The sequence below is a fragment of the Cucumis melo genome, chromosome 6, assembly GCF_025177605.1.
Source record: "Cucumis melo cultivar AY chromosome 6, USDA_Cmelo_AY_1.0, whole genome shotgun sequence".
In the NCBI taxonomy this organism is placed as follows: Eukaryota; Viridiplantae; Streptophyta; class Magnoliopsida; order Cucurbitales; family Cucurbitaceae; genus Cucumis; species Cucumis melo.
This window is the reverse complement of record NC_066862.1, coordinates 10,042,303-10,068,333: the sequence shown is the minus strand read 5'-3', so window position 1 is coordinate 10,068,333 and position 26,031 is coordinate 10,042,303. Positions and strand designations below refer to the sequence as shown.

At 33.4% G+C, this 26,031-nt stretch overlaps 2 protein-coding genes across 4 annotated transcripts; one reads left to right on the top strand and one right to left on the bottom strand.

The window, feature by feature from the left end:
- The first annotated feature begins 2,535 nt into the window (after positions 1-2,535).
- LOC103496097 (eukaryotic translation initiation factor 3 subunit C) lies at positions 2,536-7,170 on the top strand. Of its 3 annotated transcripts, none has more exons than XM_051086917.1 (4): positions 2,536-2,693; positions 2,839-2,972; positions 3,072-4,880; positions 5,973-7,170. In XM_051086917.1, exons 2-4 carry the CDS (start codon positions 2,949-2,951, stop codon positions 6,963-6,965), a joined length of 2,826 nt encoding a protein of 941 aa, XP_050942874.1. In that variant the 5' UTR covers positions 2,536-2,693; positions 2,839-2,948; the 3' UTR covers positions 6,966-7,170. The 3 variants fall into 3 exon arrangements, with proteins under 3 accessions (XP_050942874.1, XP_008456050.2, XP_050942875.1); XM_008457828.3 differs by having other exon boundaries at positions 2,538-2,693; positions 2,907-2,972; XM_051086918.1 differs by having other exon boundaries at positions 2,610-2,693; positions 2,776-2,972.
- Positions 7,171-21,233: 14,063 nt separating this feature from the next.
- LOC103496096 (uncharacterized) lies at positions 21,234-24,441 on the bottom strand. Its single transcript, XM_008457825.3, has 2 exons — positions 24,303-24,441; positions 21,234-23,649 (listed from the first exon to the last, which is right to left on the bottom strand). Exon 2 carries the CDS (start codon positions 23,568-23,570, stop codon positions 21,627-21,629), a length of 1,944 nt encoding a protein of 647 aa, XP_008456047.1. The 5' UTR covers positions 23,571-23,649; positions 24,303-24,441; the 3' UTR covers positions 21,234-21,626.
- Positions 24,442-26,031: the final 1,590 nt, after the last annotated feature.

Sequence of the window (26,031 nt, the reverse complement as noted above, 5' to 3'; positions counted from 1 at the left end):
AAACAATTGTTTTTAACGTCCAATCTATAAGCTAAATTCTTCTTAGGCCAATGAGAGGGTGGGGCCCTTGCTCAAGACCTGGATTCAATCCTTAAGAGAACAACCTATCTGTTAACCCTGTAATGGGTATGAGTGAATTTCATCTTATACCATGTATTCCCAGCTATCTACCTAGTCTTACTCTTGAAATGTGAGGCCTATTGGGTCAGGGCTGTTGAGCTACCCTCACCTATGCAAATTTAAGAATAACCTCCTTTAAACAAGAGTTCATAATAGCTCGGGATTAAGTTGCCTAGGCCATTAATAATCAAAATAGTTAGTTACAGTCAACGATGTTATAACGTAAAGATGACTATTTCATGGTTCTATTTTTCTGTTAAACTGTTTTACATAGGATGCTTCCACTTTTATGTCTCTACATGAACGATTCAGGATCACATCGTTTGTACTAACTACAAAGTGAGTCACATTCATAGTGTCCCAGAATAAGGCGTCCAACCTTATTCATATACTACAGACCATTTAGGTTATATATCCGAACTTGATCTACGTTTATGTCTCTACATAAAGTTCAAGTTTATTCAAAATAGCCTTGGACATTAGTTTATTAGATTCAAGATTACAGTATTCAATTTCACTAATAATTTTTCGATAATAATTTTGTGAACATAATATGATTTTAAACTACAAATGACAAGTTTTATGACATAAATTCCAACATAGCATCACATTTTTAAATCTAGTATAACGAATCAAAATATTTATAAAATATAACAAAACTTCATATTCACGATAATAATAGACTTTTATCTATAAAATTTTACAATATTTTATAGGGGCTCTTGCAAATATGACAATTATAATATCATAAATTAGGCCTATAGCACATCATTTTTAAATTTGCAAAAATAACAAAATTGACGCCCAGTCAATATTTTAAAAATACGAAATTACGAAGCTACCCTTTAGTCATTTCACATTTTTTTTCTTCTCTTCACGTTTTAACTTTTCATCTTCTCCAAAATTTAGGGTAATTACTGATACAAATATATATGGTTGATACACCAATATATATCGTTGATACACCTGATTTATTTCACTAATGTACTGTTCATACATTTTTTTTACTCTCTAATACTTCACCGATACGTATTATTAGTTTGAAACACTTGAATGTTGTTGATACACTTGCTCAACTATTGAGACACTCAATCAATCAAATACACTTGATGCACTAAGAATGATACACTTTATATATCGTTGATATACTTGTTATTGTTTGCTGATACACTTGATAGATTTAATACACTTAATCACTTGCTAAATTTCATTAATACATATTATTAGTTTGAAACACTTGATATGTTGTTGATACACTTGCTAAATTGTTGATACACTCAATCAATTAAATACACTTGATGCACTAAGCATACACTTTATGTATTGTTGATACAGTTGCTATGATATGCTTACAATCTTAATAACATGTTGAACATCATTACTACCTATAGGCAACAAATTAAAACTGGAAGTTCAATACATGACTCAACTTGAATTTCAGTACGAATAAAGTTCACAAAAGAATCAAATGATGATATCACTCCATCAACCTAAATACAATTTGTTTTGTAATCCATGTAGCAATGTTGCTCATCCCATTGACCACTCTAAAAAACAATTACTGCAAGCTTAACCATAACTACGATGAACTGCAACAATTTTGGGAAAATAAAAAACATGTAGTAAATGTATTATTCAACTAATACATATAATATCAGTACATTATACCACTGATATAAAAAACTGATACAAATTAAAAAAAAAACAAAACCAAACCAAATGTAACTAAATAAAACCTAACGGATTTGCAAAGCCCCTTTCAATAAAAGATATGAGAAACAAATAAAAGAGATGAGGAAGAACAAATCGTAGCCTTAATTTCAATAAATAATAAATATGAGCAATTCATAGAAAGAATAAAAAAAATATAATGATCAAACTCTCTTACCAATTTCGGACAGCAAAATACGTACATAAGTATAAGGAAAAGTATTAGGACTTTAAAAAAAGGGAAAGAAATACATACATAATTCTTGTTTTCCCTAGAGAAAAAATAAGAAAAATAGGAGAAGAAGACAAGGAGAAGACGATAAAAAAAAAGAAGCAGATGAAGCGGGAGAAATCTAAAAGAACAAAATAGAAGAGAGAAGAGAAGGACGGTGGAGAAAGGGAGAAGAAGACAAGGAGAAGAGAAGTAGGCGAAGAGGAGAAGAAAGTGGATAATGAAGGAGAACGATAGAAGAAAGAAACTGAAGAAAAAGAGAAAAAAGTGAACATTCAAATAAGGGCAATTTTAGAATAATAAAAAATTAAAATAAAAAATATCAATAAAATTTAAAAGTTACTAATATTGCTAAATTAGATTTTTGCTATGCTCCAATTTCCCTATTTTATAAATATTTAGGAGAGTTACATCATTTACACTAGAGTTTTCCAAGCATAAAGTAAAGGACATTTTTGGAAATAAATATAACTCTCTATTTTGAAAAGAAAAAAGAATATAAAAATAAGAAAACCCTAATTGTCCAATTCACCTTCCCTTCCGAGTTGCAGAACCTATTCTCCACTATCATTATCTTGCCGCCGCTCCTTTCTCCTTCTTACTCTCGGAAGCTTGCGAAAGAACTTCAGACGTATGTTTTTGCATATTGCTTTGATTCTAATTTGATTCTTCTGCCATTTTCCCTTTACAATCCTTTCGATTTTACTCTGTAGGTTTTTATGCGTGTTTCATTGATTTGCGCTTTGGTAACTCTTTTTCCATTTTCCTCCTTATAGGAATTTGGATTTTGAATCGCGTATTGCCTTGCACCAGTAACTTTTTTTTTTCCTGTTGTACAATTCAGTGTTTTAAGATCCGTGTTCTGTGATTAATTTTGAGAGAGAAAATGGCTTCTCGTTTCTGGACCCAGGTATTGCGTTCAATCTAAACGTTCATGTTCTTCGTATTTTGGTTTTGATTTTAATATGGTTTGTAAGTTTTATTCGTTTGTTTCTGAATTTTTAAACAGGGTGGTGGTAGTGGTTCTGATTCTGAAGCGGAGGAGAGTGACTATGGTGAAGAGCTTGATGACATTCAGGTTGATCCCAACGCCCAACCGAACAGAAGCAGATATCTGCAAGGAAATGCCAGTGATAGTGAAGATTCTGAAGATAAGAAGCGTACTGTTAGGTCGGCTAAAGATAAGCGTTTTGAGGAGATGTCTGCTACTGTGGATCAGATGAAAAATGCTATGAAGATCAATGATTGGGTAAGCCTGCAGGAGAGTTTTGATAAAATAAATAAGCAGCTTGAGAAAGTCATGCGTGTTACCGAGTCTGAGAAGGTGCCGACTCTTTATATTAAAGCACTTGTGATGCTAGAGGATTTCCTAAATGAAGCTATGGCTAATAAGGAAGCTAAGAAGAAAATGAGTACTAGTAATTCTAAGGCATTGAATTCAATGAAACAGAAGCTAAAGAAGAACAATAAGCAATATGAAGAGGTAATTACCAAGTATAGGGAGAATCCTGAGGTTGAGGAAGAAAAGGCTGATGAGATGGATGATGATGATGATGATGATGATGATGAAGAATCTGAATATGAGGATGATCCTTCTAAAATCATGTCTGATTCAGAGCCAGAGCCAGATATAGACGAGGAAGAAGATCTAGATGATCCAAGTCAAAACTGGGAGAAAAAGAAGAGCAAAAAAAACAAGCTCATGGATAAGCAGTTTATGAAGGATCCTAGTGAGATCACATGGGACACCGTGAACAAAAAATTTAAGGAAGTTGTGGCTGCTCGAGGTAGGAAGGGAACTGGAAGATTTGAGCAGGTTGAACAGCTTACATTCTTAACAAAAGTTGCCAAGACTCCTGCACAAAAGCTTGAGATTTTGTTCAGTGTTGTATCTGCTCAATTTGACGTGAATCCTGGTCTCAGTGGGCATATGCCTATCAGTGTGTGGAAGAAGTGTGTGCAAAACATGCTTTCTATAATTGACATTCTTGTGCATAATCCCAACATTGTGGTGGATGATATGGTAGAACCAGATGAGAATGAAAGCCAGAAGCCAGCTGACTATAAGGGAACAATTCGTGTTTGGGGAAACTTGGTTGCTTTTGTTGAGCGGATTGACACTGAGTTTTTTAAGAGTTTGCAGTGTATTGATCCACATACGCGTGAGTATGTTGAGAGGCTTAGAGATGAGCCAATGTTTATGGTTCTTGCTCAGAATGTCCAAGGATATTTGGAAAGAGTTGGGGATTACAAAGCAGCTTCAAAAGTTGCCTTGAGGCGTGTTGAACTGATTTATTACAAACCACAAGAGGTTTATGATGCCATGAGAAAGCTTGCAGAGCTGTCAGAAGATGATGGTGGAGATGCAAGTGATGAGGCTAAAGTGGTTGAGGAGAGTAGGGGCCCTGCTGCATTTATTGTCACTCCAGAGCTTGTACCTCGTAAACCCACCTTTCCAGAGAGTAGTAGGGCTTTTATGGACATTCTGGTAACCCTCATATACCAGTATGGAGATGAGCGCACCAAAGCACGAGCTATGCTTTGTGATATTTACCACCATGCTCTCTTGGATGAATTTTATATTTCTCGTGACTTGTTGCTGATGAGTCACTTACAGGATAGTATTCAACACTTGGACATCTCAACGCAGATCCTTTTCAATAGGGCAATGGCTCAACTTGGTTTATGTGGCTTTCGGGTTGGTCTGATCAGTGAAGGACATGGCTGTCTTTCAGAATTATATTCAGGTGGAAGGGTGAAGGAATTGCTTGCACAAGGTGTCTCACAAAGCCGATACCATGAAAAGACTCCAGAACAGGTAATCCCGCATGCAAACCATTTCCTTCATTTTTGAATAACCTATGGATGCATCTGTGGTGGTGTTTATGTTCAAATGCTTGTGCTTGAAGTAGGACGTGTGTGTTATCATTTTTTAAAAGAACTTTAATTTTTAAAACATTAAAAGATGGTACCTACTAATGTATTCCACTTTGTAGATGCTTGTATAATAGTTTTACCCTGCTTTATAGATATAAGATCTATCGATCTCATGTTTGTCTCTACACAATTTGATTTGTTTTGCCAAAGGAAATCTGTGATACCTAGACAGACGGCTTAGGGATTAGTCGTGGCTTCTCTGCTGCTTTATTCTTAGACTAAATTTGCAAGATGTTGCACATTTAAAATGCAACATTCCCTTAACGCTGGGAGGTTAGCCAACTTAATCCTTATCGTTTTTAGCCCTTAGAATGGAATTTTTTTAAGTAAGCATGGTTTAGTGAGCATTCTATGTTCATTAACTTTACAATTTTTTGTAGCACTTCTATGATGTAGTGATGCAAGTACTACTTATAATGGTGCTCGTTTGAAGAATAGATGTCAGGATGAGACTTTTCTTTTCTTCCTCTTTTTGTCTGCTGAGGTTGTGGGTGGAGGAACGTTCTTGGTTTTAGAATTGGAGCTGATGTGCATGTGAATCCATAAAATGTACTCTTGTTTTGTTGGCGAACAAAAATGTGTGGGGAGTTTGATGTCATAATTTAGGGGCTCATTTATTGCTCAAAGTGTAAGTGTTGTTTGCTTCCAGTTGAGGGCTTTACTCATATTAGGTGTCAAACACGATATCTTCGTTATCTTGAGAGCATATCTTAAGAATAGTGACCAATTTTATTGTTTTCCATCGTTAGCAATTTTTACCACTTTATCTGCTTATCTCCTTGTTTAATTATCGGTATATGTGATGAAAAATTGTTTGGAAACAAACTTCAATTGAGCTTTTAGTTGAAACATCAATCTGCTTGGAAGATTGATCTTATTTAAATAAATTTAAATGTAGCTTTAGGCTCCATAACATTGTTATATTTGAGCATTTCTGTTTTACAAAATATTTGTTTTTCTCAACCAATATCAGGAAAGGCTCGAAAGAAGAAGGCAGATGCCGTACCACATGCACATAAATCTTGAGCTCCTGGAGGCTGTGCATTTAATATGTGCTATGCTGCTGGAAGTACCCAACATGGCAGGCAATGTTCACGATTCGAAGCGTAAAGTTATCAGTAAGAACTTTAGACGGTTACTAGAGGTGAGTGAGAGACAGACATTTACGGGTCCTCCTGAGAATGTCAGAGATCATGTAATGGCTGCTACCAGGGCCCTTCGTAAGGGTGATTTCCAGAAGGCTTATGATGTCATTGCATCTTTAGATGTATGGAAGCTACTCAGGAAGCGTAATGAAGTGCTGGAAATGGTTAAAGGAAAGATCAAGGAGGAGGCTCTGAGGACTTACCTTCTCACATATTCCTCATCCTACGATTCTCTGAGTTCGGACCAACTCACCCAAATGTTTGATCTTGCAGAGGGTCAAACACATAGTATCGTGAGCAAGATGATGATTAATGAGGAGCTCCATGCAAGTTGGGATCAGCCAAGTGGGTGCATCATCTTTCACGATGTTACTCACACCCGGTTACAGGGCCTGGCGTTCCAATTGGCTGATAAGTTGTCAATCCTTGCTGAAAGTAATGAGAGAGCAGTTGAGGCAAGAATTGGAGGAGGATTAGATTTACCAATGAGGCGAAGGGACAACCAAGAATATGGTGCTGGAGGAGCTGTAGGTGGGAGTAGCAGGTGGCCAGATAACATGTCTTATAATCAAGGAAGGCAAGGCGGTCCTAGTTCACGTGCAGGATACAGCAGTGGTGGGCGAGGCCAAGGTGGGGTTGGTGGATACTATAGAGACCGGATGGGCCAGTCTCGAGGAGGCAATGCAGGATACCAAAGCACCCGTTATCAAGATGCTGCATATGGGTCGGGGAGGACTGCTTATCAGTCGGGATCTTCCAGAGGATCCCAGATGGATGCTTCTGCTCGAATGGTCAGTCTTAACAAAGGCGTTCATGCTTAAAGAACGATTCAGAGTTTTTACTGCTGTGTGCTCAAAGAAAAGATGTGATGGAGCAGTCCCACATAAATTTACTATTAATTTTCAATTTAGCGTTGTCTGTTTTTTGAACTGAGATCTAATTATCAATGTGTTTTGAAAGGAGAGATTGTATCCTTTTTTGACATTTAATTGTTGTTAATTTCTATCCGCATGTTACCCGAGTAAATTTGGGCATTCTTTCTATAGAGCTCCCCCTTCCCCTTGGATTTCTCCCTTTTCTTCATGATAAAGAACTTTTATTTGTTCTAAGAGCTTCATTGTTGAAGCATCACTAGATATGCTTCGGCTTCTTACTGTCAGCAAAGCAATCTACTGTCGGATCCTTTGGCCGTTGGTTTTTGTTTTTCTTCCTTCATTTTCTCCATTTCCTCTTTAATGTCTCCTTCCTTTTCCTTGGGAAATAATTGTACTCCCTTACTTTTAGAGCCTAATAATGCAGGTTCGTTAGACTCGAAACGAAAGGAGAAAATGAATGGAGAATGTTGGTTTTGGATTCCGATATTTTCTCTTTTATGGCAGTAGTTGTAAGTGATGTTGAAGGAAGAAGCTGGAAGGAGGAGTGGGAGAAAGAAAGGGTGACCGACATGCAAAAGAAAAGAGTTTTTTTTTTTTTTTAAATAATAATAATAAAAAAAACGATTTTAAATTTAATAATTAAGAATTGAGAAATAATATATATATAAATTATGTATCACCTCAGCCTTTCATGAGTAATTAATGGAAATTTTTGCTGATGAATTAAATGCAGTTTTCAAGGACAAAATGTAATATATTTCGCAAAATAAAAAATAAATAAATTTGTTGAATTAGTGACCTAAATTTTATTTTTTGCTAATTTATTGACAAAAGAAAACTTTTGCTATAAACAAATTAATTTGATGTTATTCTTACATTGGTGTCATGAAAATCAATAGAGTTAATGAATTTATTCTTTAATGAATTAATGAATAAATTAGGGATCCAACATATATAAACTGAATTTTGGTTAAATTAGTTTTAAAATGTTCCTTCAATTTCGATATCTTCAACTTTTTATTTCTATTTTGGTCTTTATATTTTTAAAATATATATACTTTTAAAATGTGATTATTGTGATACTTTTATTTCTATGTTTATTTCAATTATAAATTATTAAAAGAATAAATGTTTGATAGTCGAATTAAAGCTTAAAATACAATGATCAGAATTTTAAGAAGCAAAATGAATCAAAATTAAAAGTATATAAACTAACATAACTCTTTTACATTCAAGATTCTTATAAAAGATAAAATTCATGGTATCAATTTATAGAACACTAAAAGTTATTATAATTCATAAAAAATACATATAAAACGGATACTTGAAACTCGGCTATTTATAACCTTTTCGAACACTGCACTCCAAACATGTCAATTTGTCATCGAGCATTTGATTTTGAATGAATTTCAAACACCCCCCTTGATTATTTTGATGAGCTTCATAGGTAATGCAAAGAGATGTCTATTAACTAAGAAACAAGGTTTAACTCTTTCCACTTCGACACTTTGAAAATAAATAGACAAGAAAGATTAATAATAATAATAATAATAAAAATAATAAGGTTTGAAGAAGATGATGGTAAAGAAAGAAGAGGTCAGACCATTTCAAATGGGAGAGTAAACTAATAAAAATTACCAAATCAGCTGGTTGAATCATTTAGAAACATCATTTGGTGATATTGTTTCTTATTTCTTTTTAAATTAAACTTATTTACTCTCCATAATTAGCATCTTTAGTGAATTTTTAGTCAAACTCAAAAAAACAAAAATAACTTACTTTTTTCTTGTTTTATTAAACCATTGGTGGAATATAGATGAAAAACGAAGAAAGTTGGAAATGAAAGTAGTGTTTATAGAAAATAAAAAACAATGGTTACGCAACCAACAATCACATTATTTATTATTTGTCAATTAAAAATTGAAGTAGCTTTATGAATTATTTAAAACTATTTCTCGAGACTTGCTTTCATATTTGATGGAGCAAATAAATATTAACTTCAAACATTATAACTAAAAGAAAACCCATTCATTTGTTTTATAAGAGAAGTTCTTATGAATTTAGTTCTCTTACCCATTTCATAAAAATTGCTATAGTCCATCTTCTTGAATCTTGTTCGCTTATTAACGGTCAAAAGTGAATTAAACAAATGAATTTTTGGCTTTTAGAATATTGATGTACGAACCAATCTAAAGTGTGTTTGAAATACATCTTCAAGTTTGACTTAAAAAGTAGGTTATTTGATAAATAGAAAATTAGAATGCTTGACAACCATTCAATAGATTTTGAGATGTATTTTAAAGAATTTTATCAAAAGATTAAAAAAATGGTTTTTTTTTTACACATTTTTTTCTAGTAAGTCTAAAGGGACTCCTAGTTGAGAGAGATTAATCATTCTCTACTACAATAATTTAAAAACATCACTCATGATTATTTAGGCCCCGTTTAACTTTTTGTTTTTCTTTTTTACAAATTAAGTTCATGACATTAATTACTCGTTATACCTTATTATTTACTTTTAACATTTTTGTAACCTTGCTTCAGAAGGGCATGTTTGTACGGAAAAAGATAGGGGTGATCATCAGTCGGTCTGAGTCGGTTTAGTAAAGTGTCAAACCGATCTCGACATCAATGAGTAAGGGTCGATCGATCAGTCGATTTTTGTCGGGTTGGCCGATGGTCGGATCGGTTTAACACTTAAAATACTTTTTGAAAATTATCGATTTGAAACTTTCTGAAATTGACACCGACCGACTCCTCTCGTTTTTCGACCAACCGATTTCGATTTGGTCGGTCGACTCGGTTACTCGGTTACTCGGTTTATCATGCTCACCCCAGAAAAGCATTCTAAAAAAATGTTGCATTCTTTGATTTCATGATTGTATTTGAAGGAATGGAATTCCTAAAGCGAAAGCGTATGAACGTCGTGCAAGTGAAATTCAATTTATGAAACCAATAAATTCAAAGAAAAATAAAAAACATGCTTCTCATGGAGGAAAAGGTGAAAATAAACTAACATTTGTAGAACCAATTCTTTTTCCAAATTTTAAGACACCACAAAATCTTCCTCGTTATTCTCCAAGTAAAGAATCACAGAGAGTTGTGGGCTTCTGTAATTTTGGTGAGGGAAGAAGTTTTTGAGAGAATTTTTGTTTCCTTTTTTGAAATACAGAGAGATCGTAAGATTGTGTTTTCTTTTTTCTTTTTTTTTTCTTTTTAAAAACAAATCTTAACCATGGAGGAGGAAGTTATCAAAATAACTTCCCTTCTTTCCCACGTAGAATAACTTCCAAGGGAGTTATTCATTCTATTTAAATATATATATATATATATATATATTAAATAAAATAAAAACAATATAAATATAAAATCAATATAAATTTAATTAAAATATATTATATCTCATATAATATAAACTTTATATTATATCATATATAATAAAACCAATGGTTTAGATCTCTCATATAATCTATAGTTCTAATATGAATCGAATTCAATTTTAACCTATAGTTTATTTATGAATCTTATTTATATTATTATTATTATTATTTGAATCATATTCAAATATTAACTTCTCTCATAAAAACTTTACATTATAATGTATCAAATACATTATATTAATTGTATCATATACAATTTATTCCTTTTAATCAATTTGAACAATTCAAATTAAACCAAAATAAATTTGATTCTCATTTATCCTTATTGAGCTAATAAGGGGACCTTATGAACCTACAGATTGAAGCTCCAATGAAATGAGATTATTATTAATTAAAGAGTTTAATTAATTAATCTCTATTCATTAACTATTAATCATTTCACTAAAGACTAATAGTTGCACTCTTCTTACTGTAGATATATTTTTGTGTCTATTAGATATAACCAATCAACAGTGCAATGACCCTTCACAAATTGCTCGTAAGTACAGCTAGGCCAAAAATTACCGTTTTGTCCCTGTAGTTACATCTAACTTCTTAAGTATCACTGATTCCTCTAATGAACAATAATTATAGTCCTACTATAACTGAACTCCTCTCAAGCCAAGAGAGGGTGTGGCGCTACATTGTTCAAGCCCTGAAATCAACCCTTAAGAGAGCAATTTCTCTACTTACTCTATCTATAGAGAAGGAGTGAATTCCTTCTTGTGTAGCTGCGTTACCAGCTCCCCAATCAGACGAATCCCCAAAATGGTAGGCATATTGAGTCGGCTACATAGGCCACTCTCACCCATACAAATCAAAGGATCGCATTCATAGGCAGGAGTTCACAACTCACTCAGGATTCAGGTCAAGTCACCTATAGTCATCCTGGTGAAATGTAGTCTCAACTAGTAACGATGTTAATAAGAGAGACTATTCATTTCATGGTCCGATCTTATACAAACTCTTTGTATAGAATACCCCCACTCTAATGTCTCGACATGAATGATTAGGATCAAATCATTTGTAGCACTTTAGAACAATTGTAACAACTACAAAGCAAACCGTATTCGTAGTGTCACCAGGATAAGGTATCCAGCCTTATCCATTTACTACAGACCATTTAGGTTATCACTTAAACACGATCCACTTGTATGTCTCCACATACATGTTTAGGTTACAGAAGATAACCTTGGATGTTAGTTTATTGATTTTGTGAGTTAATGCAACTAAATGTCAAATAAAATAAAACACTTTATTTTATTAGATAAATAAAAAGTTTGTATAATATATACAATTACAAACTACAAGACCACGAGATTTAGGGCATCAACCCCAACAGTATTAACATGTATATCTTAAATATCTTATTTATGAACTAGAAATCGATATGCACAAATGTTGCTAGCGTAACCAATGAATATGCAATCAATAGTTTTTTGTCCTATTTTAACCATTTTAGGTTTAGGTACTACAACCTCTACTAGGCATCCCCCACACTTTTAAGTATCTGTATGAAGGTTTTCTTCCTTCCTATTTTTCATAAGGAATTTTTTGTGACTTCTTATGAGGTATTCTATTTAATAAGTAATTTGTCGTCAACAAAGTTTTTCCCCACAAAATTTGGGGTAAACTTGAACTAAGCATTGTGTTTATTATTTCCCTAGTGTGTGGTTTTTCCGTTCAGTAATTTCATTTGATTAAAGTGAATAAGAAGCACTAGTTTGCTTAATGATGCCATGTTCTAAACAAAACTGTTCAAAAGGAGGACCATATTCACCACCTCGATCACTTCTTATTGTCTCAATCTTTGTGCTTATTTGATTTTCAATCTCATTTTTATAAAGCTTAAACATTTCAATTGCCTCATTTTTGTTTCTCAGCAGATAAATGTAACAATATCTTGTGCAATCATCTATAAAAGTAATAAAATACTTTTTTCCTCCTCTAGTTTGCACAAGTTTCAAGTCACAAATATGGATGTGTATTAACTCTAAGGGTGCGTTTGGGGGAGGGAAAGAGTTACGAGGATATGGATTATAATAATCTCAGTGTTACGACAATATGTATTTGAGGAAATGTTTGTTATTAGTAGTGTTATGATAAAGGTTTAGTAATTCTCTCAGTTGAATGAAAAAGTGCTTTTGTCATTTTTGATTCCACACACACCTCACAACTATAATTTGCATCAAAGTGGAATTTTGGAATCAAGTTCATATTAATTATCCTACACAAATAATTGAAATTGACATGTCCTAGTCTACGATGCCAAACAAATGACTAAACGATATAAGTAAAAATAGATATTTTATTATTAATAGTATTTTTGGGTACAACTGTGAGTACATTTAATTTAAACAGACCATCACTCAAATAACTCTTTCCAACATACATATCATTCTTGGAAAGTACAAACTTATCCGATACAAATGCCAACTTAAAGCCATTCTTGCTAAACAATGAATCGGAAACTAAATTCTTGTGAATGTCAGGAACATGAAGTACATTGTTGAGAGTAAGTTCCTTGCCAGAAGTCGGTTTAAGGATCACTTTCCCCTGTCCCTCAACTTTTGAAGTAGAATTGTTCTCCATTAAAGATTGAAACATATGATGTGAACATATTTTTGTTAGCACAAATATGACGAGTAGCACCACTGTCGACCCATCATTCCTTGGAGTTTCCCACTATATTGCATTCTGAAATGATTGCACAAAGGTCAATATCTGTAACACTATCCGATACTTCATCAACTTCTGTGATATGAGCATGAGCATTTTTACATTGAAAATTCTTTGGCTTACGACAATCCTTAGATTAATATCCCATTTTGTTGCAATTGTAGCACTTACCATTGAACTTTTTTGTGAATCATGGTTTTTTGACTTAACATTCACCAGAAAACTTTTTTTCTTGTTATGTTGTAGTTTATTTTCTACAATATTAGCCTTGGGACCTATCGCACTATCCATAGTGCATTTTTCGTCTTTCTATTATTCTCTTCAATCCCAAGTCGAACCACAAATTCCTCAAGTTTTATCTCTTTGCGTTTACGTTTGAGGTAGTTTTTGAAATCCTCCCATGAGGGTGGCAATTTTTCAATTATTTCTGCTACCTGAAAAGATTCACTCAAGGTCATATTCTCAGTATGTATATCAGGTACAATTATTATGGTTCTGGAATCCACCATTTTGTAACCCAGAAATTCGCCGACAATAAATTTCTTTAAACCAACAACTTCAATTTTGTAATTCTTCCTAGTGAATTCTAGAGATTTTTTGTTGAATCAACACCACTATACACATTATACAGTATGTTGTCCACCTCGTTCAGAGTGTAATTCTTGCAAAGATATCGTGCATGTTTCCATGCATCTAGCACAAGTTGCTTTTCTTTGTTAGTTTATCCCTCAGATAAAATGCAAGCATCCTCTTTGAGAAATTTTGTCCAATTTAAGATGGTAAGATAGAACAACAATTTTTGTTGCCAACATTTGCAATCAATACCACCAAAATTTTCAAGTTTCTCCCGCTAAGCAACCCCGAACTGAGTTAAAGTTTGATGAGGTAATATTTTCAAAACAAAATAAATTTAAACATGTAATTAGAAAAAGAACTTTCACATACAAACAAATGCATAAATCTAAACAAATTATACATACATATTAAAAACTTTAGAAAACCCAAACGGAAGAAAAATTATCATATCAAAGATTTGCACAAAGATTTTCCATTGACAAATTAAATAAATTATATACAACAGAATACAGACATTCCTGTATAAAATCTATATTCAAATTTAAGTGAGCATGAATTTTAATATAAAAATAAAATAAAATAACAGAGGACTTTAATACAATGAATTAAAAAAGAAGCATAAAGTTGAAAAAAAAAAAAAAAAAAACTTCTTCCTCCCGATCCTTTTCGTAATTGATCCAATCAAACAAAATAACTTCAAAATATTTCTATGATATAAGAAGAAAAAGAAAAGCATAAAAGATAAATTAAAACACAAAAGCAAAACCATCGTAGAAACATGAAAAAAGAATGAAAAAGAAAAGAAAAACCGAATATATGTGAAGTAGTTTTCGTAAAGCAGAATATATGGACAATGATGCATCCCTACGTAAAGAATAAATTGTCTTGAGATTGTTATAAAAAACACAACCATATCAAAGCAGGAAAGATATATCGCATGTATATTGTAAATTTGAGCCCAATGAATTCACCTTGTCTCTTGAGACAATTTACTCGTCCTAATGCCGGAGTTACGAAAGTAATTGTCTCCCGACATAAAAAACTTATTACCTTTCTTTTAGAAGTAATGTTGAAAATTAAACATGTTTTAAATAAATAAGTTATATGTGAGTTAATGTATGTAAGTTAGAGAAGGATGTGAGTTAAAAATGTTAGAGTTAATTTAGTAAGAGTTTCACCTTAGTTAAATGTAGGATTTAATTTGTTGTATTTAATTGTGATATGAGTTATTCTTATGACAATCCTATAAATAGGATTGAAATGTTGCAATCTAAATTATCCAAGTGTGAGTTGAATACACACAACAAGTCTTCCAAAAAGTTTTTATTTTCTATCAAATATGCAATTTGGTGATTATTTATTTGGGGTGTTCATCAAACGCTTCCAACAAAGTGGTATCAGAGCTTGAGTTTGGAGTAAAAAAAATTGGTTTTGCAAATGGCAAACAACAATTTAGTTCCCTTACAAGTGCCTCGACTTACGAAAGAAAATTATAGTAGTTGGTGTATTCGAATGAAAGCTCTACTTGGTTCACAAGATGTGTGGGACATTGTTAGTAATGGTTATGAAGAACCAGAAAGTGATGCATCTTTGAATCAAGCTCAACGAGAAGCTTTACAAAATACAAGAAAAAAAGATCAAAAGGCTCTCACCATCATTCATCAAGCAATTGATGATAACAATTTTGAGAAAATTTCTGGAGCAACTACTGCATATCAAGCATGGAAAATTTTGGAGAATACGTATAAAGGAGTAGTTCGAATCAAGAAGGTTCGCCTTCAAAAATTGAGAGGTGATTATGAATCACTACATATGAAGGAGTCTGAATCAGTTTCAGATTATACTTCAAGATTGCTAGCAGTAGTAAATGAAATGAAAAGATTTGGTGAGACAATAAGCGATGAGCAAGTAGTAGAAAAGATACTTCGCTCATTGGATGAGAAATTTAATTTCATCGTTGTAGCTATTGAAGAATCAAAGGATTTGAGTACAATGTCCACTGATCAATTTATGGGTTCTTTACAAGCCCATGAAGAGAAGCTTCTTAAGAAGAACAAGCAGATGACTGAGCAACTTTTTCAGTCAAAGTTGAAATTAAAAGACAAGGAAGACAACCTAGAAAAAGGAAATCGAGGTCAAGGACGTGGAGGTAATCGTGAACGTGGTGATTTCAAAGATCGAGGTCGAGGAAGCTACGGTCAAAGGAAATTTGATGAGAGTAATTCAAACTCAAATTCATCAAGAGGTAAAGGAAGACAACATTATTCGAGGTCAAGTGGGGAAAGATCAAATAATGACAGGAGGTATGACAAAAGACAGGTTGAATGTTATAATTGTCATAAGTTCGGCCATTATTCTTGGGAATGCAGAAATAGAGTTGAAGAAAATGCAAATTATGCTGAGAAAGATGAAGAAAGCGGTGATTCCTCATTGTTTCTAGCATGCAAAGGTGCGGAAACATGTGAAAATAGTGTATGGTATCTCGATAGTGGTGCAAGCAATCACATGTGTGGAAGTAAATCAATGTTCGTTGAACTTGATGAATCTGTTGGTGGCGATATCGTATTTGGTGATGCCACAAAAATTCCAGTTAAAGAAAAAGGTAAAATTTTGATCAATTTGAAGAATGGGAAGCATGAGTTTATCTCTAATGTTTATTATGTTCCTAATATGAAGAACAACATTTTGAGTTTGGGGCAACTCTTAGAGAAAGGCTATAATATTTTGATGAAGGATTATAGTCTTTTGATAAGAGATAATCATGACAAAATTATTGCTAAAGTGCAAATAAAAATAGAATGTTTTTATTAAACATTCAAACTGATGTTGCTAAATGTTTAAAGTCATGTTTGAAAGATCCCAATTGGATTTGACACTTGAGATTTGGGCATTTGAACTTTGATGGCTTAAGATTATTAGCCAGGAAGAACATGGTGAAAGAGTTGCCATATGTCAAACATCCAGATCAACTTTGTGAAGGTTGTCTTCATGAAAAACAATCAAGGAAGAGTTTTCCACGAGAATCATCTTCGAGAGCAAGGAGATCACTGGAGTTAGTTCACACGGATCTTTGTGGGCCGACCAAACCAAGTTCTTTTGGTAAGAATAATTATTTCTTATCATTTATTGATGATTTCAGCCGAAAAACTTGGGTTTACTTTGTCAAGGAGAAATCAGAAGTATTTGGCATGTTCAAGAGATTTAAAGCTCTTGTTGAAAAAGAAAGTGGTTATTACATTAAAGCTTTGAGATCAGACAGGGGAGGTGAATTCACTTCAAATGAATTCAAAACTTTTTGTGCAGAAAATGGAATCCGTCGACCTATGACAGTTCCATTTACTCCTCAACAAAATGGTGTTGTTGAAAGGAAGAACCGAACAATACTTAACATGGCTCGAAGCATGTTGAAGTGCAAGAAGATGCCAAAAGAATTTTGGGCACAAGCTGTTGAGTGTGCAGTGTACTTGTCAAATCGTTCCCCTACTAGAAGCTTATGAAACAAAACTCCTCAACAAGCATGGACAGGAAGAAAACCATCCATTGGTCATTTGAGAGTATTCGGATGCATGGCTTATTCGCATATACCTGATCAAAAGCGTAGTAAGCTTGATGATAAATGTGAGAAATATGTGTTTGTCGGCTATGATGCAAGCTCAAAAGGCTACAAGCTTTATAATCCTGTTACAAAGAAGACAATCGTAAACAAAGATGTTATGTTTGATGAAGAAGCATCATGGAATTGGAATGACGAACCAGAAGATTACAAATTTTTGTTTTTTCCCGACGAACGTGATGAGCCTAGTGACAAAGCACATCTTCATCATCTGCAAGTTCAAGTGAAGGGCCTTGTGGCATGCGAAGCTTACGAGACATATATGATGAAACTAAAGAGTTAAGCCAAAGTTTTAATAACCTTACTCTTTTTTGTTTATTTGGTGACAGTGAACCTTTGAATTTTGAAGAAGCTTTGCAAAATGACAAATGGAAGATTGCTATGGATGAAGAGATAAAAGCCATAAAAAAGAATGATACGTGGGAACTTTCTACTCTTCCAAATGGAAAGAAAGCAGTAGGTGTCAAATGGGTGTTCAAGATAAAAAGAAATGAAAAGGGAGAAGTGGAGAGATACAAAGCAAGATTAGTTGCAAAAGGATATTCTCAAAGAAAAGACATTGATTATGATGAAGTATTTGCTCCCGTTGCTCGTTTGGAAACTATAAGGTTGTTAATTGCTCTTGCTGCACAAAATAATTGGAAGATCTTTCAGATGGATGTCAAATCGGCATTTTTGAATGGATATCTAGAAGAAGAAGTCTACTTGGAACAACCTCCTGGTTATTCTGTGAAAGGCCAAGAGGATAAAGTTCTAAAATTGGAGAAGACATTATACGGATTGAAACAGGCACCAAGAATGTGGAATAGCATAATCAACAAATATTTCCTTGATAATGGGTATTTGAGGTGTCCTTATGAACATTCTCTTTATATTAAGGTTAATGGTCATGGAGATATTTTGGTAGTTTGTTTGTACGTGGATGACTTAATTTTTACAGGAAATTGTGCAAGTATGTTTGAAGATCTCAAGAACGCGATGACCCAAGAATTTGAAATGACAGATATAGGGCTAATGTCATACTATCTTGGCATTGAAGTGAAGCAGTCAGAGGAAGGAATTTTCATCTCTCAAGAACGATATACTAGAGAAATTCTAGAGAAGTTGAATATGATGAATTCTAAGTCTGTCGCAACTCCGATTGAAACTGGGACAAATTGTCCAAACATGAACAATGAGATGATGTTGATCCTTCATATTTCAAAAGTTTGGTTGGGAGTTTGAGATATTTGACTTGCACACGACCAGATATTCTTTTCAGCGTTGGATTGGTGAGTCGATTTATGGAATCTCCTACAACTACTCATTTGAAAGTGGCAAAGAGAATTCTTCGTTACCTCAGAGGTACGCTTGACTATGGGTTGTTTTATTCTTCATCTAAAGAATTCAAGCTTGAAGCTTGAAGGCTATTGTGATAGTGACTCGGCTGGAGATACTAATGATCGAAAGAGCACTAGTGGATATGTTTTCTTCATTGGCAATAATACTGCATTTACATGGAGTTCTAAGAAGCAACCTATTGTGACATTATCCACTTGTGAGGCAAAATACATTGCTGCAGCTTCATGTGTTTGTCATGCAGTTTGGTTAAGAAATTTGTTAAAGACAGTTGGAATTTTGCAAAATGATCCAACTATGATTCATGTAGACAATAAGTCAACAATTGCTTTAGCAAAGAATCCTGTGTTCCATGATCGTGGCAAACGCATTGATACAAGATTTCACTTCATCAGAGATTGCATTTCAAGGAAGGAGGTTCAAGTTGAATATGTGAAGACTGAAGATCAAATTACAGATATTTTTACGAAGCCACTCAAAGTTAATGTGTTTAACAACTTAAGAACTTTGCTTGGAGTTTTTTTTTTTAAAAAAACATGTTTAAGGGAGGATGTTGAAAATTAAACATGTTTTAAATAAATAAGTTATATGTGAGTTAATGTATGTAAGTTAGAGAAGGATGTGAGTTAAAAATGTTAGAGTTAATTTAGTAAGATTCTCACCTTAGTTAAATGTAGGATTTAATTTGTTGTATTTAATTGTGATATGAGTTATTCTTATGACAATCCTATAAATAGGATTGAAATGTTGCAATCTAAATTATCCAAGTGTGAGTTAAATACACACAACAAGTCTTCCAAAAAGTTTTTGTTTTCTATCAAATATTTTATTTAGTGATTATTTATTTGGGGTGTTCATCAAACGCTTCCAACAAGTAACACCACTATCAAAAGATCAACGAACTAAACTTTGTAGATGTACTAAACATCGACAATTTTAAAAGTAGAAAGAAATAATTTTTGGAGAAGGCAAAAGATTATAGAACACAATAAAAAAAATTCTTTCAAATTTGAAGATAACACTTAATTTAAAGACTTATTTGTGGCCATTTGAATAGTCCTGCCTTTTCTCTAATTTAATTATTCTCATAAGGTGAAGCAACCATTCACAAAGGAGACCATTTACTTCAATAATTTATTTGATAACGGTTTCATGTTGAGTTTTTGTTTCTTAACTTTAAATAAAAAATCATTTATGTTTACACTTTTCTTAAATATAAGAATTGAATTCTTAACTAAATTTTAAAAACAAATATATATTTTTAAAATCTTACTTCTTTTTTGTTTTCAAAATTTGAATGAATTTTTCGTAAGTACAAAATAAACAAGAAAAAGTGAGACTTCTAGAGGTACAAGAGATATTCGTTAACTTGATTTTCAAAACTACTAGAAGTAAAAGAGATGTTTGTAAACTTGATTTTCAAAACTTAAAAGACCAAAAATTGAAAATAAAATGGTTATCAAATATGACTCATTATTAAAAAAAGAAAAATTAATTGCAATAGATTCTTTAAGACTAGTCAATCATATATAACAAAATCTATTCTTAAAATCCGATCACCGATAAACTCTGGAAGGGTAATGTACAACGTTGAGATTAAAAACTTGTCTTCCTTTTCCATATTTGGCTGAGAATAAATGTTTAATTTAACAAGATAAAAACTAGTTCAATTATTTTAAATAATAATTTTTTTGAGAATGTTTATCAATATAGTAAAATAATAATAAAAACTAAAGAAATATTTTAGATAATAAAATTCTTTTAAAATATTTAAAGATATAAAAAAAAAACTCACAAAATAAAGATAACAATTGTCCTAACCTACAACAAATAAAAAACAACACATGTTCAAAATATATATATATTATAGATATAAGTAATTAAAAATCCTGTTACTATTATACATAATTTTATAAAATGGGAAAGCAGTGACAAAAAATCACCTCTCAAAAATATTTACAAATATAAAATTTGATAGACCTACACAATATTCTTTTGGGTATTCGTTGGTGAATGCTTCGTAAGAGTGCTGCAAAAGCCTTAGACCAAAAGTGCTTGAATTTGAAGGCCATTTCTAAGTATTTTTAAATTACACACTATATGTTCTTATATTCTTTTCTTTTCTTCTATAATTAATGTGCGCTAATTTTAATTTTTAGAGGCTGTATTTCTATAGTCTATCCCCATTTACATTTGTTCGTTTTGCACACTTTCACAATCCTCAATGAATCTTGATTTTCCCTTTAAGGTTTAGAAGAAAGAAAAAAAAAACAAAGTTTTAAGCATCTCTAAGTTGTGCATGTCAATATCACATATGCAAAGGAACTACAATCTTATTAACAGCCTTAGTATTGCTTATCTTTCAGTTAAGCAAAATAAGGGAGGAACCAAATGATCGAAACTTATAGACGGTAACTGGTGCTTAATCTACGGAGTTATGCTCAAATTAACAAACCAAGATAAAAGTTTATTGATAAGAAAAAACATAATGTATGATCAACTACAAAAAGAAATAATAATATTCATCCCATCTTCAGCAATTTCATTTACTAAATTAGACCTTCCAAAAAAAAAAGAATCATCCAAAACTGAACACAATCCGGATCATTCTATATAATGCCCAGATGCTATAAATAATTCAACATGAATCTACATGAATCGTTTTAAACAACATAAGAAAGGGAAATACAAAACTCTTTCGCATTCGCGATTACTCTTAACTCTTCAGGGAATTTCAAGTTACTAACTAGAACTTGTAAGCAATGATAAAATTTCATGAAATTTAAAAAAAAAAAAAAAAAAAAAAAAAAAAAAAAAAAAAAAAAACCCTATGCTTAGGTATATGATAGACTGACCTTTGTGAAGAATCGGTTGGATACCCAGATATTAAACCCTTTTGTTTTGATATGGATAAATGACAAAACAATTTTCAGATTGAAGAACAGACCACTTTTGTCACCAAAGTAAAGCTTGCCTCAGGAATTAAGCAGCATTCTTTCTGTTTCTAAAGTTCTCCTTCATTGATGTGAATTTTTTCTTGCATTGGTTCACCGTTTTGCCAGGTACGGCGGCAGCAACCCGCTCCCATCTCTGGTTGGTCTCCTTTGGGAATGTTTTTAGAGCTTGGACTAGTGCTCTTTCTTGTACAGCTGACCAATCATCTTGCTCTGAACTAGAGGATACTCCATTTGCAGATGAATTAACGGGAGTTTGGTTGTTTACATTTTGTCCTACCGAGGACATGTCCAGATTTCCATTAATTGCCACATTGTCTTCGGGTTTTTTAGAGGATACACCTTCTAATTCTTCTCTAGTTGAAAGCGGAGATGCAATGGACTGTGCTGGTTTCCTTTTCTCAAGAAATGAGTCGAAAGCCTTGGCAGAGTCAGGCTTCTGCAAGAGGATCGTCTTGGTTGCCTTCAAAATTTCTTCAACTGATCTTTCAGTACCAATGTACTCTGAGATAACCTCCCACCTACGAGAAGTTCCTTTAGGATACTTCTGCATTCCTTTCCTTAAGAGGTCAATTTCATCTTTGCTCCAAGGCCTCTCCTTCTTCTGAAGGCTGCCGCTTAGAGAGGCAGTCGCATTAGCAGTTGTAGAACCATTCTGCTGTTCCGGCTTCTTGCATTCTTGATGCTTTGTATCTGAACTATTGCATTCCTGCGCATCTCTAAGAACCTTTGCAAGCTCCATTCCTTTTTTGCCTTCCATTTTATCACAAATATTTCTCAGCCGCTCAATGTCAAGAGACGAACAGAGATTTTCCACGTCTTCCGCAGAAAGATCAAGCAAAGACTGAGATATCACAGGCCCAGAAAGCGTTCTAAGGCGAGTCCGTTCTTTCCGTAGGAGTTTCTTCTCCTTCTCTTTCAACTTTTTCTGCTGTTGAGCCAGTTCTGCAGCACGTTTCTCCTCTTCCTCTTTTCTACGTTTCTCCTCTTCAGCAAGCCTAATAGCTTCCTCTTCCTGTAACTTCTTTGCCAAAAATTTTGCTTCCTTCTTCCTCTGTTTTTCAGCTTTCTCTTCTTCTTTTCTTCTTTGGATTCTAGGGTCTCGTTTGTATGCATTATCTACGAGTGTACGAATCCTAGCATATTCTTCCTTTCTGGCCTTTTCTGAAAGTTTAGCATTCTGTCTCTCCATCCACCTTTTATGGTCCCGAGACTCAGCTTGCTCAAGATCAAATTCATCAGCGTGTGGGAACTCTCTCCAACTTTTAAAGGCATACCAAAAGTTATAGAAATCATCAACTACTTTCAATGGAGTTTTATCATCGCCTAATGATGGAACAGATTGGTTAACAGACCAACGCCCATTCCTCATAAAAGCTGGACCAAACACCTTAAAGAAATCTTGCGGGGCACAATCAGTAGGAATCTCATCATCAAACTCATCTGTTGAGTCATAAATTCTTCTTTTGACAGGATCAATCAACACTTCATACGCTTCTTGAATAGATTTAAAGTGACTTTCTATTTCATCCTTCTTTGCTTGTTTTGCAGCTTCAGTTTCCTCAGCAAGAAGAAGTGCAGCTTGTTTGTCAGGATGATACTTCAAAGCAGTTTCTCGATAACTTTTTCTTATCTGTTCCTCAGTCGCTAGATATCTTAAATGACTCAAACCCAACAATGCATAATGATCTTGTTGTGTGCTTCCACCAGATTTCTTTTTGCCTTTGCTGCTGTACGAATCAAATGATGGAGCATACTTCTGTTCTGTATCATCAGCCGCCTGCTCATTCTCATCGCTCACTTCATCGTCCTCACAACCAAGGAGTTTAAGGGCAGCGTTATGGAAAGAATGGCCAGCAGGTTCATATTTCAATGCCTTGATTGGAAGACAATTTGAGGCAACATAAATCGGTTGTCCATCAACAATCTCCTGCGAATAGGTTAGAAGACGCAAATTGGCCTGGACAGTCATGGCATCAAAAGAAACCACCTAACCAGGATGATGTTTTCTGGAATTTTTCTTCAACACAATAAAATGTTGTATCTCCAAACTGCACAAACAAGAAAACATAAAAAAGAGACTTGAAGGAAAACCAAATCCAAGAAATAAGGAAGATGCAAAAGGGCACAAACAGTACTGTGGTTGATTCATGGAATATCATAGAAATTCAACAACAATGAAGTTTCAAGATTAACGGCAAGATGCAGATCAAAACCGTCTCAGCATAACCACTTGATAGCTTCACCAGTTCAATCCATCAAGAAAACTATGTCATGCACGTGTTCGCTACTAAATCAAGTTTCTTAGAAAACCCTAACCCGCTCGCCATCATCTCGTAACGTACAACAATGACGACAGCCAGAATTGATTGACTAAAATCCCTTCTTCCAGTGCATAAAAAAGACGGGAACACCAAAAAGACATAAGAAAAACTGGATTTACCCTCTCAAAAATATGTAAATAATATAAACGAACAAATCTACGCTTCTCACTTTCGTATTGCAATAAAACGATCTTTCCTCACAGTTATTCCCAATCAAACGCTCTGTGTTAAAGAACTACACGATCATTCGACAACGAAGAAGATGGTGAAGTCATCATTACAAACAAGCAAACAAACACAGGAAAATCACGAGAAAGAGAGAAATTTGTAGGAAACCAAAATAGGAAAACTGAAACATAAACAAGAAAACAGAAATTTACATGAAGATGAAGTGATTTCCGAGTTCACACCGGCAGCTGAAAAACACTTCCGGTTAACCTCTGTTCGTCCGCTGAGCTCCGATTTTTTTCAGCCAAAAACTAGAGGCCTGAGGTTTTCAGGTATTTATAGTGCGCTAAATCTTGCGGACGACCTCAAGTCCTTCTTGTGTTTATATTTGGAAAAGTAACTCTTATAAACCATATTCATAAAAGTACTCCTCTTAGCTGTTTTTTTCCCTAAAATATTTCCTTTCCAAAAGGAAAGAAATGGGTAAACGTCGTCGTTCCAAATGAGCTTATGAACATAATTTTTTGTGTCATTCATGTTTAACAACTTTTGTGATTTAAACTTACAATTAGAGAAGTGTTACACCAACAACTTCTCAATGCAATTTTTTTAGATATTGATGATACTTTTTTTAAAGAAAAGATTGATAAGATTTTAATATTTTTTAATACAACAAATGTGAAGTATGAGATTAGATCTTTGACTGACAATACTATTAGGTTAAACTTATTGTTCGCACGAGGTTTTCGAAGAAATTAAACGTATTTTGTGGAGTATTCAAATGAACATGTTTGTGGAGTTAAACCTGTGTTGATGTTGTGTGTTAAACACTTTGACACATCAATGTTCCACAAAACTTGTTATTTTTCTATGTTTGTTGGGCCAATCAATTATGTTGGAGGTTGCTACTTATTATTTTAGCATTTATTGCTAAGTTGGATCATTATAGTTTTGTGACTTGGGTTGAAATATTTTTCATGATTGAGTTTTAACATTTTATTTAGATCGTTTAAAATCTTTTGTTAATGCATTAATAATTCAACTTATTACTTAGATTTGTTGTATAAAAAAGTTGTTATACTCTTGGCAACAAGTTATAAATGAAAGCATTCTTTTATACTATGAGTTAGAATCTACTAACATTTGTGTGGGCTAAGGTTAACTAAAGTCCAATTCGATTCAAAACCCTTCAATTATAGAGTTTCTTTAGGTCGAGGAGAAAAATTCTCACCATTTAAAGGAGCATGCTTGAGGTCGAGGAATCCAAAATTGGCTCAAAACACATGTTCTATTCTTCCTAATTTTCAAACAACTTACCTCTAACGCCTGTGTTAAAAGTAAAAATCTATAAACATATGCAGAGATGAAACATGACTTCTTACTCAAATTGACATTGGTTCAATCAAATAGTAACCTAGGTATAGCGTTATTTTATTGGGCATGAGACCATACTAGCACACAAAAAAGTGTTGCAAGTTACTCTTTGATCGATTATGATTCAAACAACTTATTTGTTTAAGGTTTTATCTGTTGGATTTTACGTTCTAAAATTTGTAGATAGTAAATATAGTCCATTGACTATTGTTAATAAAGTGTTATTATTATAATTTCGAAATAAGTGTTATTGATTATATTATTAGTTTTGTCTTAATAACCTAAATCCAATAAACTAATATCATAAGCTGTTTGATGAGTCTTGAACAGTATGTAGAGACATACAAGGATCAATGTTCGAGATAAGCTTAAAAGGTATATAGCATAGGGATAAGGTTGGGTTCCTTATCGTGGTAACATTATGGATATGGCTCACTTTATATTTAATACAAATGCAATGATCTAACGCGTTCATGTAGGTGACATGCGAGTGAGGGTATCCTATGCAATGAGTTTTCATAAGACCAGACTGCAAAATAGTAACCACTAGATATAACTCCGATAACT